The following is a 17147-nucleotide window of genomic DNA, read 5'->3' as shown; positions in this document are numbered from 1 at the left end:
TTCACAGGCTAGTCATTATCCCCCTCCTGGTCCACCCTCCTACAGTTGCTCATCCCATTCCTCCTCCTCCATCTCTGTCTCCAACAGGATGTTCCCACTCCCCCCTCCTCACCCTCCAGGTCTCCCCATTCCCCGAGGCCTCAAGTCTCTCCAGGGTTAGGTGCCTCTTCTCTCACTGAGGCCAGAGCAGGCAGTCCTCCACTGATATGTGCCGGTGGCCTTGGAACAGGTAGTGTATGTTGCTTGGTTGGTGCCATAGCCTCTTTTTAAATTAGAAACCAAACTGTGTCATAAGAGAACTTTAAGGAATATTGACTAATCAGTGCCAGCCATAGGCATCTGGACAGGTCCCCCGATGAGACGATCAAAAGGAAACATTAGGGATGGGGGATACTCAGTGGATAAGTGCCTGTTTCTGTGGGGATCTGAGCTCAGGAGCCCATAACCACTCAAAAGTCAGGCTAGATATGGCAAACCCAAGCTTCGGGAGACAGAGATAGGAGATCTCCTGGGAAACCTGGCTAGATACAGGCTCAGAAAGAGACCCTGACTCAGTCAGCGAGTGAAGCAGAATCAAAGGCTATTCGTGATCAAGGGTAAGGCAGGTTGGAGATAGTCACCCAACATCACCTCTAGGTGACAAGGAAGCCCCTCACCTGTACCACAAGGAATTACATAAGCCTTTGCAGCAGCTGCATATAAACACACTCATTAAATGGAAAGCATGCCAAACTTGCGTGTTAATAGTCTCTTCAGTCAAACATGCATGTTAATAAATAGTCTATACATTTTTCCTTAAAGTGTTTCTGTATGGTCATCAAAATCACAGCTGGCAAAGGCAAGGTGAATTCTACAGAGAACAAAGAGAATCAAGTCCACTGACCTTATGATGTCTTTGGCTTTGCATCCTACGTGCTTAAAGTCAAAATTCAGATGCAGTCCATCCAAGGGAAGATCCCATATCTTGCTCAACTTCCCCATTTCATTTGGAAAGGACCTCAGTTCCAAGTTGTAACTGACATCCAGAGATGTCAAATTTTCAAGGCGGCCAATTTCTGGAGGAATCTTAATAAAACAGACAAGGATAAAAACTGGTTGGTGAGAGGGAACCAGTGTGCACAGGTAGGGCACAAGACAAGAGTGAACAGGAAAGACTCTGAGATCTCACCAGCATTCTGCACAGCCTTGACATAAAGTCTTTCCATTAGTTTGCAATAGGCATGCTTTAAAACAAGCAAAAGGTATATAAAGAACTTACTCCCATCTGAGCTATTTATCACTTTATTATATTTTAAATTTTATTGGAATGTGTATGCATGTGTATATATATGCCTATACATGCACGTGTGTGTATTCATGCATGTGTGTGTGTGCATATATTTTTCTTATATGTGTAAATACAAGGAGGCTGACTCATTTAGGTGAGGGGTCATACGGAGGAAGAATGAAGCGATCTAAGCATGTGGGAAAGAGGGAAAACACAGGCCAGTTGTCATCCAGGGAAGATGAGAGACTTCGAGTATGTCAGGCTCTGTGAATGGTCAGAGGTAGGAGACGGGGATGTTTTTACAGCATTATACATACAAAACTAGATGCCTACACTGTGGCAGTTTGACTAGGTCTAGCCCCCAGCCAACTCATGTGGTTTTAATGCTGGGCCACAGCGAGTGGCACCATTAGAAGGGGTGGCCTTATTGGAGAAGGTGTGTGGCTTTGTTGGGGGATGTGTATCACTTTGTAGGCAGGCTTTCAGAGCCCCTATGCTCAGACTCTGCCCAGTGTGGAAGAGAGACCCTCCTCCTGGCTGCCTGAGAAAGCCAGTCTCCTCCTGGCTCCCCAAGAAAGCCAGACTCCTACTGGCTGCCTTTGGATCAAGATACAGAACTCTCGACTCCTCCAGCACCATGTCTGCCTGGGTCCTGCCATGTTTCCTGCAATGATGATAATGGACCAAACCTTTGAAACTGTAAGTCAGGCCCAGTTAAATTCTCATTTTTATAACAGTTGCCTTGGTCAAGGTGTCTCTTCACAGCAATAAGACCCTAACACACACACACACACACACACACACACACACACACACACACACACACACGTAACACTTCTTTATAAATATAAAACAGAGTGTTTGGGGTTTTCTTGTTGGAAGTTGAGCTTTAACTATACCCACTTACCTCAGAGTAAAATTACATCTTATTTACAAGGTAAGAACTATGAACTGGTTAAAAAAAATTGTGATAACACAAACTGAAATCCGTTCTCAAGTTTCTGGTAACTTAAAACGAAGATGGCCTCTCACCTCTTTCAGTTTATTATGAGAGAGATGCAGCTTCTCTACTCTTGACCATACGTGTGGGTCTTCGCTAAAGTCTAAGGTGCTGATCTGATTCTTGCTAAAAATGAGTTCCCTTAAGTTCAGAGACTTCCAATGTGCAGGTCCCGGCAGACATTCAATGTTGTTGTGGCTCATATCCAAGGACCGCAAGCTGGAACGACATGATGTCTCATTGAAAGCAGAGTGGGAGTTTTCAAAGAACACAAAATAATATCCCTGGAAAATTCACCAGGCTGAGACTAAGAAATGAATTTAGAGCGGTGTTGATTACATACAGGCATGGATATGAGATTGCATATTCATAAGGTACTCAGAAGAAAAGGCCCCTTTTCTCCACAGGAGAGATGTAAAGTGGATGGGGGTTATAAGAAACCAAACTGGTCGTATTCCCTTGGGATGACAGAGATGGTGACCATGTAGCATGTATTTCTTTCACTGTATGACAGGATTTGGGATGTTTTCACCAAGAAGAATATAACTGTTTGAAGTGACAGATATGTTAGCCCCTGAATATTACATGATTTTCTTATATAAAAGGCTCACTTGGTACTTCATATATTTATAATTTATATATGTACAGTAAAGTCTTCTTTTTAAGGAAAGAAAAAAATATTGAGGTCCAATTTCCCTTTGGACCATAAAATTATCTCTCTCAAAATGAAGAAATAATCAGTGCTTTTCAAATGCTCCTGGGGAATGAGAAATTATGACTAACAAATGCATATGTTGTCATTGAAATCTTGCTTCCTCTATAGATTGTGCACTAACTCCGCCTCCATGGATGGCTTTCACTCATTTTCATCGTCTGCTTTAGAATTAGTCACTAGAAAGGTGAGCACACAATTTTACCAGCTAGTCTCAGGAAGTCTGGGAACCAGAATGAATAAGTGTGCCATGGAACCTGCTTGCTCTCACAAGGCAGCGTTTCTCAACTTTTCAGACAGCCTCAATATTCATGAGTACGCGTGTGTGGAGAGAATAAAGGCATTGCTGGTGGGATTGCAAGCTGGTACAACCTTTCTGTAAATCAGTTTGGCGGTTCCTCAAAAAATTGGACATAGTACTACCTGAGGACTCAGCAATATCACTCCTAGGCATATACCCAGAAGATGCCCCAACATGTAAGTAAGGACACATGTTCTACTGTGTTCATAGCATCCTTATTTACAATAGCCAGAAGCTGGAAAGAACACAGATGTCCCTCAACAGAGGAATGGATACAGAAAATATGGTACATTTACACAATGGAGTACTACCCAGAAATTAAAAACAATGAATTTATGAAATTCTTAGGCAAATGGATGGATCTGGAGGATATTATCCTAGTGAGGTAACCCAATCACAAAAAATACACACATGACATGCACTCACTGATAAGTGGATATTAGCCCAGAAGCTCGGAAGACCCAAGATGCAATTCACAGACCACATGGAGATCAAGAAGGAAGACCAAAGTGTGGATACTTCCATCCTTCTTAGAAGGGGGAACAAAATACCCATGGAAGGATTTACAGAGACAAAGTGTGGAGCAGAGACTGAAGGAATGACCATCCAGAGATTGCTCCACCTGGGAATCTTTCCCATACAAAATCATCAAACCCAGACACTATTGTGGATACCAATGAGAGCTTGCTGACAGGAACCTGGTATAACTGTCTCCTGAGAGCCTCTGCCAGTGCCTGACAAATACAGGAGTGCGTGCTCACAGCCATTTATTGGACTGCGCACAGGGTCCCCAATGAAGGAGCCAGAGAAAGAACTCAAGGAGCTGAAGAGGTTTGCAGCCCCATAGGAGGAACAACAATATGAACTAACCAGTACCCCCAGAGCTCCCAGGAACTAAACCACCAATCAAAGAAAACACATGGTGGGACTCATGGCTCCCTCTGCATATGAAACAGAGGATGGTCTAGTCGGTCACCAATGGGAGGAGAGGCCCTTGGTCCTATGAAGGCTCTATGCCCCAGTGTAGGGGAATGCCAGGGCCAGGAAGCAGGAGTGGGTGGGTTGGTGAGCAGGGGGATAGGGAAGAGGATAGGGGGTTTTCCAGAGGGAAAAAACAAGAAAGGGGATAACATTTGAAATGAAAATAAAGAAAATATCTAATAAAAATGGCAGACAACAATTTACATGGGTTTTTATACATACACTGCCCCTTCCACTCCGTGTATTTAAAGCTTAATGTATGAATGCTAAACTCACACAGCAGCACCATCTATCTAACAAAAAAGAGTTTGGGTCTACAAAGCAATGCTCTTCTAAAAAATACACTGTATATTGTTCTAGATGCCATAGAAAAGTACATGACAAGTGGACAAAGAATCTGGCTATCTTAGATATCATATTTATTAGTCTAACTAGCAATGGACTTGAACTACTAGGATTTTTCAAAGCAGTATCTCTTTGGGTGCAGTCAGGACTCTAGTTGGATAACTATGTGTGCACTTGTAAACCAAGAGAAGATTTAAAACATGAGCATAAAGCCCGGAGATGTGTGCCCAAGGATGGTGTTGACAAAATAAGGAGCTGTGTTATAGGGTTACTTCTATAAGAAAAAGTCATCTTTATGTCACATTGTTTCCTAGTAGATGATCTTAATGATTTGGGGGAATATATTAAAAACATGAACAGCATGGTGGCACATGCCTTTAATCCCAGCACTCAGGAGGCAGAGGCAGGCAGATTTCTGAGTTCAAGGCCAGCCTGGTCTACAGAGTGAGTTCCAGGACAGCCAGTAGTACCCTGTCTCAAAAAAACAAACCAACAACAACAACAAAAAAAACAAAAACAAAACATGAGACCACATTTGTTTTATAGAAGCTACTATGTAAGAACTGAAAGTCTGAAGTTCAGCCTGTCAGCACAGATGAATTATGACTTTTGGGGAGATGTTTCATTTCTCAAGGAAGAATATAAAAGGGAAATGATAGCAGAAATTATCCTGTAAAATGATTAGAAAGAGTAAAGAGAAGGCCCATGGGGAACAATTAGAACATGGAGTGGGGTTTTGCAAAGTTAGATTTGCACAAATGAGTTTGTCTAACACTCTTTCTGACTACATGGTGGTTGCTACTTGCCTATGACATGCATATGTGTACATACACATTCTTTTATAAAGCATGAATAAAACGATTCTTAAAATGACAACACCCTTGAAACTGAATTAACGCTTGATGTCTTGGTCTTTGAAGAACTTACCAAGTCCCCAAACCCCAGCCATATCACTGTCCAGATGTGGAACTATACTCCTGATCTTAACAGAAAATGTCACTGAAACAAATGTAATTTCAATGACTAGTGTTCAGGCAATAAATAAATCCCTGTGATCAGCCAAAACCCAAAAGAAATGAACAACCATCTAGGAAACATCCAGCCAGCATCGTATTACTTGGTTCTAGAATGCAATAAATAATTAATTATTGAAATTATTAAATATTTGTATTCATATACAAAAGCATGAGAAGTTACTACGAAGGTTAAAGGGATGTATATTTGCCTAGTAAAGAATCAAACTCTCATATACAATAAAAGAATTGAGGTTTTTAAGTGTGAAATGGGGTTGTAAGTGGATAATATATATGCTCACAGCCAACCATTGTTTCTAAAAGCCATGCCACAGCTCGTTCTGCTTGAAGTGAAGTAACAATGGACTTACTGTGGAAGACTGAAAATCGCTTCTGGAATGCACGTGAAAGAGTTCTGAGACAATTTTAAGCTCGTTATGGAAGAAGGTAAGGCAGGCATTGCAGCTGAAGAAATAAAACAAGATAATGGACATATCACTCATCTTAACTAGATTTCTGATAAACTTGTATGAACAGGTTTCCAGTAATGTAACACTTGTGTAGGCAACATTTTCATGTTAACAGTACAAAACCATTTTACTTTATAAGATAATAATATGGGCACTAAATAATAAGAGAAGGCCACCCATGCTCATAGATTGGCAGTATTAATATTGTAACAATGACTATTCTACCAAAAGCAAATGAATTATAGATTCAATGCAATCCCAATCAAGATCCTGGAAACATTCTTTACAGAAATGGGAAAAAAAATCCTAACATTTATATGGAACCAGAGAAGACTCCAGATAGCCAAAGGAATCCTGAGGGGGTGGGGATGCAAGAGGGACTACCATTCTAGATAAAATGTACTATACAACAGAACCACAGTCATTAAAACTGCGTTGTGCTGGCACAAAAGCAGACATGCAGCTCAATGGAACAAAACAGAAAACCCAAACGTGTGTGCACGTTACCACTGCCATTTGTATTTGATGAAAATGCCAGGAATTCACACTGGTGAAAAGAGCACCTTCCATAAATGGTGCTGGAAAAAAAGGGATAAATACAAGTAGAAGAGTGAAAGTAGGCCAGTACTACTACCTTGAGCAATGTTGAGAGACAGAGAGAGAGAGATGCTTAAATGAAGTAATGCTACTTAGAATGATAACAACTTCTCCAAAAACTGTACGCTATCTAACTCTAGGAAACCTCCCTTTGAGTTATTAGGCAGCAGAGAGTAGGCTAAGAGACTCCCAAACAGGAATAGGTCATCCCCATTGCCATCCTACTGTTGAAGACACAAAGTTCTTTGGACACAGGACTTGGAGGATTCTAGCTGGATTTGACACAGAAGGGGCCTCCTTGAGAACCAGCTTTCTTAGCAGCAGAAGGTGAAATGCAGTCACCCAGGGGAGAAGGAAGTAGTCCTACCTAACAGTGAGGCCTAGAAACAACAATAAGCAAATGTCAGGGTCTACCTAAATGTGCAATAATGGCACTGCTATCTTGGTGGGAACTCTAAGGTCTCTAATTGGATTTAAGGCTCGATCAACAGAAGAAAATCAATCCTGGTCTTATAAGCCTAGATAGTCATGTATAACCAATGGAATTATGGGTCTTAGAGAACCTAAACCAGTATAATTTCTAACTGGACTCTAAATACATATCCTTATACTCAAAGATAAGCATACTCTCTACCCTCATCAGAGAAGATTCTTTTTGCACCAGACAAAGATTGTCAAAGAAAGCTACAGTAGTTAAAAACAGGTAAACATTGATCACGGGCTACCAATCCTCCGTCCCCCACCCCCGCTGATACAACCACATAGAACACCTGTGCTAAAGGATCAGAGAATAGTTCAGAAGCAGGGGCAGAAAGACTGTTAGAGCCAGAGGTCCAGGAAGTCTGATGCAGGATTGTGTCTTCTAGATATGATGAAGAAGCTATCCCCATGAAATTTCAACAATATAGCTTCCTGAACAGGACCTGGGCAATTTCAAAACCAGTTGACATCTCAACATAGAGGAAAGACTCTCATGAAGCCCTACCTGTATATGAAGAGCTACAGGCAATTAACAACTCTTGAGAGAGGAAGAATTAGTCCTTCCTAGGTGGCTATCCTATACCATGTAGTCAGCCCTAGAAACGTATACATGCAAGCAACAGTAAATGTACTTAGCAGGTTGCATTTACATATTTATTTGCATATATTTATTTGCATATATATGTATATATATATATATATATATATATATATATATATAAAACAATAGAACTAGAGAATAAGAGGTCATGAACTTGAGACCAGGAATTCACACTGGGAGGGCTTGAAAGGGGGATTAAATAATTCAACTATATTTTAATTAAATAATTTATTTTAAAATCTGTTCTGCTATTCAACAGCATTGAGAACGTTTGCATATGCATATAGGCAGCCACAGAACTCTTTAGTTCAAGAGATAAAAATGAATAAAAACCTGAAAATTATTTGCAAGCTGTGAGACTGTAACTTCTTTTCCTATGATGACAGCAGTAGGCTAAAAAATTTTAAAACTATAGACACATTTGAAAACTTTTTTTAAATATGAGTATACTGTTGGATCCCATGACAGATGGTTGTGAGTCACCATGTAGTTGCTGGGAGTTGAACTCAAGACCTCTAGAAGAGAAGACAGTGCTCTTAACTGCTGAGCTATCTCTACAGCCCCATGAAAATAAAATTTTAAAGTTTTAATTTTATAGAAAATGTGGGTGAAGAGGACCAAGTTCCTGTCTCCCCATCCCTGCCTTCCCGCACATCTCCTGTCACCAAGTCAGCATTAGTTCAGCTGTAACAAGGGGCCAATATTGGTACAGCAGTGTCACCAAACAGTTTAGTCTGAGGTCATTCCCTGTGGTTTGGCAAACAGGACGTCTGTCCATCATCACTATGTCTCCCTCTTCTCTTCTTTAGACCATGGTAACTATGACTCTGTTGACTGGACCCGCAGTTTTACCCTTCCCAGAATGTCTAATAAGTGAAATCAAACTCCCCTGGTCCTCTCTCACTAAAATACCTGTTTACATTTGTTTCTCCCAACATTTCCCTGGCTTGATGGCTCATCTCGTCAACAATCCACCAAGCTGGCTTGTAGAACTTCGGAATATTTTAACTGAAACACCACCTGTAACTTGCCTTCTCAAACACCTATCTGTGTTGCCCCCTTTGAAGGACTGATAGCGGTGAAATCAGCACACAACACTTACCAAGAAAATTCATGCGAGCACTGAAACTCTCTACTTTTGAACAAGCCTCAAGAAAATCTCCAGGTAGGGATGGAATGTGATTTTTACTAAGATTTAAAATCTTCAGTTCCTTCAGGCTCAAGGGAGAGCAAATCCCGGATATTTTATTTCTAGTTGGAAAACACAAAACCGAGGATGAAAAAACGTGAACGCTAGTAGAATGGAAAGGTATGAAATCAATTTACGTTCCAAGTATGGCTCAAAGCACATTTAAGCCTCTTAAAATTAATTGTGATGGTTCCAGCTGACAATATTGCCTTAATTATCAGCAGCACTCTCCCTTTACCATGCTTACTTCAAACTCGTCGCTATAGAAACAGTGACATCATTTTGCATCCCTGCTAAGTTCGGTTATGCAATGTGATTTTCCTTGCTGCCTTAATGAGTCTGTTCTTACCCTTCCAGTAGGAGCTGCTCAAGTTTCTCCACCACTTGGGCAAGGTTCTCTGGGATTGAAGAGAGCTGGTTATAGGACAGATTCAACTGTTTGAGGCTTGGACACTTTACCGCAGGGTCTAAAACTACTGTTGGCCCGATGTCATTTCGAGAGGCATCTAGGTTGGTGATACGTGGCATTTTCAACACGAAAGAGGGAAATGAGGTGAATTTGTTACTGTGCAAATCCAAGTGTATCAAACACTTCAGAGTCTGGGAAGAAAAACAAATTAAATATTCCATACTGAGTATTTGAGAGATAACTCCAGCACCAGTTCTGGTCATCCTAACATTGGTTAACTGGGACCATCTGGATTTTTTTTTAATTGAAAATGCAATGCTCACCAGAACTTTGGTATACTTAGTAGGCCAACAATTCTTGCTATAGTGTAAATTAAGACAGGAAAAAAAATCCATAAGCAACTGTCAAAAGCAGGCTCATAAATATAAATTTGAGACCTCAGTTCAGCTTATTTATAGAAATTACGTCTGGAAATTGCAAGATGAAATCAGGACCACTGCAATGCTATCTAACATGTATGGTTAAGGCTATCAGAAGCAGGCTTTCTTGTGGGGTAATTCATATTAAAGTGTGTAAGAATTTCTGATAGGCAGGATCTAGATAGCTGTGTGAAATCCAAAGTAATGGGGTAATTGTTGCCCCAAATCTAAAAGACAGACTTAACTGTAGTGATACACTATTATATTAAAAAATATCTCTTATATTCTAAGAGAATGGAACTTTGGATGATGCTCACAGCCAGAGTTAGGAATGCACCTTGAGATAACTTAACACTTAAAACTGCTTAAAGTGTGCATTTAGCCTGTTTGTATAAACCTTCCTAACGCTAAGACCCTTTAATGCAGTTCATGTTGTAGTGGCCCCGATTTTCATTGCTACTTCATAACTGTAATCTTGCTACTCTTATGAGTTGTAATGTAGATATCTGATATGCAGGATATCTGACATGTGACCTCCGTGAAAGGGTCACTTGACCCCCCCAAAGGGGTCACCACCTACAGGCTTGAGAACTGTGCTTTAAGAGAACGGTATAACAACCAACTTTCCTTGCCTTGGGTTTCCCCTAAAATCAGCTCTCGCGGCCAAAGCTAGAGCACAGCTGTAATCTTAAATTACGTACTCTGCCATGCGCCTACCCCAAGAGTAATGCCTGTGTGTATGTATATTGTGGTAATAAATGCCAGAAATAGGACATATGTTAAAATAAACTTTACAAAGCAAATATCTACCATAGATGTTGGAAGCCCTGTGGTTGATAAGCCTGTTTGCCGTACTACTGGCTACCCGAGTCAGTGGGATCATTGGGAGTCTACAGTATCCTTTCCCCACGGGATGCTTCCTGTACTGTTCAAGACATACAGCGCAAACGCCCTTTGCGAGGAAGACTCCAGAAGTCATGGGGAAAGGAGAAGAGAACTCAAATCTGAGCTCGCTCTCAGAAAAAACACTTCAAGAGGAAGTCTTTAATGTCTGCCCTTAATGTGACCACGGACACATTCCAGGTACTCTGGGGTTGTTACAAATGTGTTTATTCAGATGTGCTTACCCAAGCTAAATGGGAGAGTCATGCGGTGCCCCGCAGGGTCTTGGAAGTTAGAAGACAAACAGACTTTACCTCACACAGCTGCTGTGGGAAGCTGGTGAGTGAATTCTGGTGAAGTTCCAGTTTGGTGAGATGCTCCAGGTGGCTACTGAGGCAACACTTCTGGCTCAGAGCATCAATATCTTTGAGTTCGTTGGCAGATAGGTCTAACGACGTGATGTGTTCTCTCTCAGAAGCCAGGGAAGAAGAGCTATCTGATTGCCTCATATGGGACGGCAGCCTTGAGGACCCTTTTTCCACCCCGAAACAACAAAAGATGGAAATGTAAGTGTGCACAGTTGAATGAAACTGTGAAAATGGACTGAGCCCTCTTCACCTCAGGAGGCAGGTTCAGCAAGAACACCAAACTGGGGCACACGCCCTCTAGTGGTTAAATATAGAGCAAATAAAAGTAACTGGTGGTGTGAAAGCTGAACTACAAATGAAAATAAAGAATAGGGCTGGGGAAAACATAATTTGGATTTCACAAAAATCACAAAAATGCGAGTCTGATAACAGTGATACAAATTAAATCTTAATAGCCTCTTTGATCATTAGATGAATACATATGTATGAAAACCGTGTAAGTTCAAATAGGTAGCAATTTTTTTTTTTAATTAAGTAATCAAAGCAAATTAAACAAAACCACAGATTCTGCCCGGCATATCTATGTAACTAAAATCGTTTCCCCATACTTACTGAGAGACTCATCTGAAGACAGTATTTTTCTTTTTCGTCTCAGTAAGTCTTCATGGTCAAAAACAGGACCCTATTAAATAAATAACGACTTAAATAAAATTTATATCATTTGTTATATCATTTTTTGAGAAGAAAATATTTCTATATAGAAGCAACTATGAAATGAAATGATTGCAGAAATAAGTAGGCAAGAACAGAGAGCTCAAAAATGAAGATAAAAGAAAACTCTTCATATTACTGGTCAAATATCCTGTGTATTGACCCTTTCCCCTTTCCTTTAAGTTCTTATAGAAGGGTCAGATTGTCCTAGAACTTGGGACCCTCCAGACTTGGCCCCCTGAGTGCTGGGGTTTCAGAAGTGTCACCAGACCATGTCCTTAAGTTTGAAGTATAAAGAAATTAAAAGGCAGAAGTTGAGACAGAAAGCTTTGCACAATCAATTCCATCAACCAACCAAAGTAAATTTGTAACTACTTAAGGAAATCACAACTGCTGCATACACATCCTGGGACCTAATTTATCCTATTTGGCTACAATCGCTGGCTGTACTCATCTTCATATGAGTTAAAAATAAGGTAAGCAAAAATAACTTGTTTTTTTTTGGGGGGGGCGGGTTGATTCTATTTTTAATTGGCACATTATTTACCAGGTACAATAAAATGCATATATAGTAGACACTGACCAAATCACTAAGGGGGGAATCTCAGTAGCCTGAGCTTATAGAAATGAAAAATAGACATGTTTATATCTATACAGCTCAGCTTTCTTCAGACAACCGTCTTTTTCTACTTATTAATTTCATGTGAAACATGTTGGATGGGGTTCACATGCCCAGGCACGTGTGTGGAGGTCAGAGGACAGCTGTGCGAGGGTGGCTGTCTCCTCTCACCTTGCTGCCACTCCCAGGGATTGCTGTCAGCAGGAGCGTGCAGCGGGTCCCTTTACCCGCTGAACATCTCGGAAGCTTCTTTTTGCAGCAAGTGGTGACTAATCAGACTCAACAAAGCACTTGGGATGTGACGATGGAGTGTCCTGCCCTAAATGGGGCAACCGAATCCACCCTTTCCAAGGCTCGGGGAGCATCTTGGAAGAGAGGGCAAGAAGAACAAAGGAGTTGGAGGGTGGGGAAGTTTGTTTCAAAGGGACTCCTTCTTGGTCGGATGCAGCCATTGCACTTAGAACAACATTGTGCTGTAGTTGACCACAGAAGGCATGCACAAAACTGAGTCTGCCAACACTTCACCACGAGGCTCCACCCCTTCCCGGGGACTACTGACAATCAATGGTGACTGGAGGAAGAGGCGTAACCTCCTTCAGTGAGGCAGCCACTGATAGGTTGATCATGATCCTTCCTGAAAGCAGCCCTAATTAAATGCACACACTCATACACACACACACAAACACACACACACACACACACACACACACACACACACAGAGTCACATGACATGAAAGTAGGAGGGGGGTTCTTAGGGATTTAAGAGTTTTAGCAGGCGAGAGAGAGGGAGTTGAGAGACAGAAGTAGAGAGTGAAAATTACTAACATTCATTATATTTATGTGTACAACTGTCAAAAAAGAAAATAAATAAGGAAATTAAATAAAGGGGAAAACAGAGGCTGCCAGAACATGGGGAAATTAGGGAGACTGGCAAAGAAAGGCAAGCTGAGCCAACGGTACAAATTGAGAGAAACTGGAGAAAGACTTCTCTGTTGTATGGCAGGGGAGCATGGCTATGCTCCTTAACAATTTGTATGCTCAGGGGGAGCAGCTTTGAAAGCATATAGCATGTAGTATCATCTCCAAAAACCAAAATAAAATCCTCACAAGCATAGGTCAGAAAGATTACATCTGAACACACCTACATTTACAAATTCTTAAGAAGATTACAAACAAAAGGCTTTGTCAGATAAAGGGAATCTATGGTGCTTTAGACAGTGCCAGTGGGACAGTAAATTATGAGGTAGATGTGTCAATTTACTTTATTGTAATAATCACTTCATATTATATGCCTTAAATGTATATAATAAAGTTGAATTAGGGGCGTCTTCCATAACAAAAAAGCATTTTTAAGTGTTTAATATGCATTATGATCAAACTTCAAGCACACGTCGGCATTAATCTTTCAAAGTAAACCTAAAAATAGTGCAGCTCTCAGTATCAAGCATCTCGCGGAAATGTGTAAGCCTTTCCATTTAAAAAAAAATACTTGTGTGTGTGTGTGAATCTAAGATAAATTATAAGTTATATGTCTTCATGTGTATTCATTTGTGTATCAGGTAACTCCCTGCCAATCACACCTAGCTTTGCAGGAGTTCAGTCATCAAGGGACTGTCAGGACCAAACATTTAACGTAGACACCATGCACACCATGCAACTTACCAGCGAATTGGAATGCCTCTGAGCATTTGGTGAGCAGCGCTGCAGAGCTAGATCTCTGTAAACTTCTCCTACACTAATTGAGTTGGACTTCCTCTTCACGAGAAAGGAGCTCTCGCTGCCTGTTTTGAAATTGAAGAGTAACAGCGACGTGAGGAAGAAGATCTGAGCACCTTCAGTCACAGAAGTCTAAATATTTTCATCAATAGAAACTGCGAAGGCGCAGTGGTAAAGAGCGCTTTTCACACAGACACGGGGACCAGAGTTTGAAAACTGTAGCCACAAGTCATGTGGTCCTGAGCACACGTGTAACCCCAGCACTGAGGGGCAGGGGGTAGACACAAGAGGACTTGATGGGACTCATTGACTTCCAGCCTAGTGGAAAAACTAAGTTCCAAGCTCAGTGAAATATCCTGCTCCCAAGAAATATCGCCTTGTCTATATCTAATGTATATCCAATACCTCCATGGAAACACACCCCATGCATACAACATACACACATGTGCACACACACAAGGAGCTTCATATTTCCCTTTGAACATGAGAGTAAAAATGGTAAACTATGTTGGCATTTCAGCTAAAACACAATGAGTGTTTTCTTCCTTCAGGTATGTTGATTGTATACCTGTGGTAGAGTCAGCATTGAGTGCTGACTAATGATAAGCAGATTCGTGCCTCACAGTCATTTAGGGTTCAGAAGGAATAAGCCAAGAAACTCAATAGTCACACATATTATACAGTAAACATAGCACAGAGAGCAAAGAAAGGAAGCCGAAGAGTATGGCCGACAGTTTTTCCGTCTTTACACCATCTCAGAGATTTTTAAGGTTGGCTTTAAATATTGAAAATATACCTTAAATTATTAGACACTCAACAACCTTGAATATAATTCATTAGGATTTCATACTTTGGAGTTAAGTGGGATTCATTTTCAAAATCATTTATTTTTGGTTTTTAGCAGTATTGGGGGCTGGTCCCAAGACCTCATGATTCATGTGTTCTAGGCAAGCCCATATCATTGACCGAGACTTATGATTAGCATAGGCAAGCATGTATGTATCATTGAGCTGTACTTACAATTAGTAATAATTCTTTTAAGAGTAAGAGATGAAGGTGACAGAAATTATGAGTTTTCAAACTTCAAATTGAACAAAAAGTCATGATTTTCAAAGATAAATATTGAGGAACTATTTGTGAAAAAAACATAAGATTTTCAATTCTCCTACTTTTTAGCTTGGAAAGATAGGATTAATTCTAGGTGCTTGAAGTAAATTATAAATTTAACCAATATCAATTTAACCAATATCAATTTAACCAATATCAATTTAACCAATATCAATTTAACCAATATCAATTTAACCAATATCAATTTCACCAATATCAATTTAACCAATATCAATTTCACCAATATCAATTTAACCAATATCAATTTCACCAATATCAATTTAACCAATATCAATTTAACCAATATCAATTTCACAATGTATCATATAAATCTTGTTATAAACCCACTGGTTCAATATTAAGTTTAACTCATTTTATAGTATAAATTATTTTATTAAATTTTTAAATAAAAGAGTTGAGAAAATGGCTAAGTGAAGAGGCCTGCTACCAAGCCTGATGACCTGAGTTCAAAGTCCAGAAACTACATGGAGAGAGGAAAGAACTGAGTACTCACACAGATGTTCCTCTGACCTCCATACATGCACTGTGTCACATAAACTGTATAAATCAGTGAATAAATAAACTAAGTAGGAAGGGAGGTATGGAAGTAAGTGGACTAGACAAAGCAGGAGCAAAGGACAGAGATACAGATGTATTAAAATGTCATGGTGAAGCCTGTCACTTTGTATACACACACACACACACACACACACACACACACACACACACACACACAAGCAAAATTTAACAAGTCCCTTAACTCAATTTTAAACAAATTGAATTGTATTAAATGGTATCTTCTACCATCAGATATCTTACCTTATCAATTTCAAAAGTTATGTCGAGTGAGTTATTAAAATAGTAACATTGCTTAAACCATAATAAAATTGAGTGAGTTAATAAACTAGTAAAATTGTTTAAACCATAATAAAGTTAAGAAATAACTTTCCAAGTGGAGTCCAGACTCTTTCCTTAGAATTTCTTGATTTTTCTACCTATAACCCTGAAAGGCTGGCATCATTCACTTATAAAGGTTAAGAAAATGACAGAGCCACAAAAGTCTACTGGTATCAACGCATGGACAGCAACTCCGGTGTGAGAGTTATCTCGCCATAAGCGTGTACATGCATGCCTGAGCCCTTTGGTTCACACTGGGATGCAGCGCACAGTTTCTTGAGCTACAGCGTTCAAGGCCAGTGTGTAGCTATGAGCCACAGTGGATCCGTTTGAAATAGATACCTTCGCTATCCAGATCATCGCTCTGGCCAAACACACTGTCCATAGAAGAGTCGGGAATAAAGGTCCATTCTCCAAATTTCGCCAGCGCATCTTCAGAGAAGTTGCCATCACTGCCTGAGGCCACGCCTTCTTGAAGGGTGTTTCTCATCTGATACCGGAGCACTTTCCTTGCTAGGACAGATCCTGTGTCTAAAAATAAATCAAACGAAATCAGTAATTATCCAGCATAAACATAACCGTTCTCAAGCTCCTTATACAGACCTGATGCTTTTAAAATAATTTTTCCTTGAAGAATAACTTTACTATATACAATAATAGTGTATATTTGCCATATACTCTTCTCTGTTACATTCCAATTTTAGTATCTGTGCTGCAGCTATATGAGGCTTGGGTATTATGGGCATTTTCAGACATGAAACTAACTTTACTCAGAGCAGAGTTGGACTGTCATGTGTGATGCCACTTGCAAGCTCATTAAGCTCTCTCAGGACAAATCAACTTACCTAGAACAAGCAGGTGGCCTGTTCACAACAGGATTATAGAAAATTAAATAAATGGCTATCTTGCCAAAAGCAATCTACAGATTCAATGCAATCCCCATCAACATTCCAACTCAATTCTTCAACGAATTAGAAAGAGCAATCTGCAAATTCATCTGGAATAACAAAAAACCTAGGATAGCAAAAACTCTTCTCAAGGATAAAAGAACCTCTGGTGGAA

The 17147-nt window shown here is 40.2% G+C and overlaps 1 protein-coding gene across 2 annotated transcripts in view; it reads right to left on the bottom strand.

Annotated features, from left to right (window-relative positions):
* Lrrk2 (leucine rich repeat kinase 2) overlaps positions 1-17147 on the bottom strand; it is a 141681-nt gene that overhangs the window by 67136 nt on the left and 57398 nt on the right. The window contains exons 20-28 of one of the 2 annotated variants that reach the window (XM_029469790.1): positions 16428-16616; positions 14028-14146; positions 11647-11716; positions 10981-11210; positions 9306-9556; positions 8870-9018; positions 5991-6084; positions 2300-2486; positions 884-1065 (exon numbers count right to left, since the gene is read on the bottom strand). In XM_029469790.1, coding sequence (XP_029325650.1) covers positions 884-1065; positions 2300-2486; positions 5991-6084; positions 8870-9018; positions 9306-9556; positions 10981-11210; positions 11647-11716; positions 14028-14146; positions 16428-16616 — 1471 coding nt within the window. The remainder of the gene's footprint in view (positions 1-883; positions 1066-2299; positions 2487-5990; positions 6085-8869; positions 9019-9305; positions 9557-10980; positions 11211-11646; positions 11717-14027; positions 14147-16427; positions 16617-17147) is intronic. The other variant, XM_021183253.2, reaches the window with a different exon arrangement.

This window comes from Mus caroli, chromosome 15, assembly GCF_900094665.2.
Source record: "Mus caroli chromosome 15, CAROLI_EIJ_v1.1, whole genome shotgun sequence".
Classification (NCBI taxonomy): Eukaryota; Metazoa; Chordata; class Mammalia; order Rodentia; family Muridae; genus Mus; species Mus caroli.
Note: the sequence above shows the minus strand (reverse complement) of the source record. Positions and strands in the feature narration are given on the sequence as shown.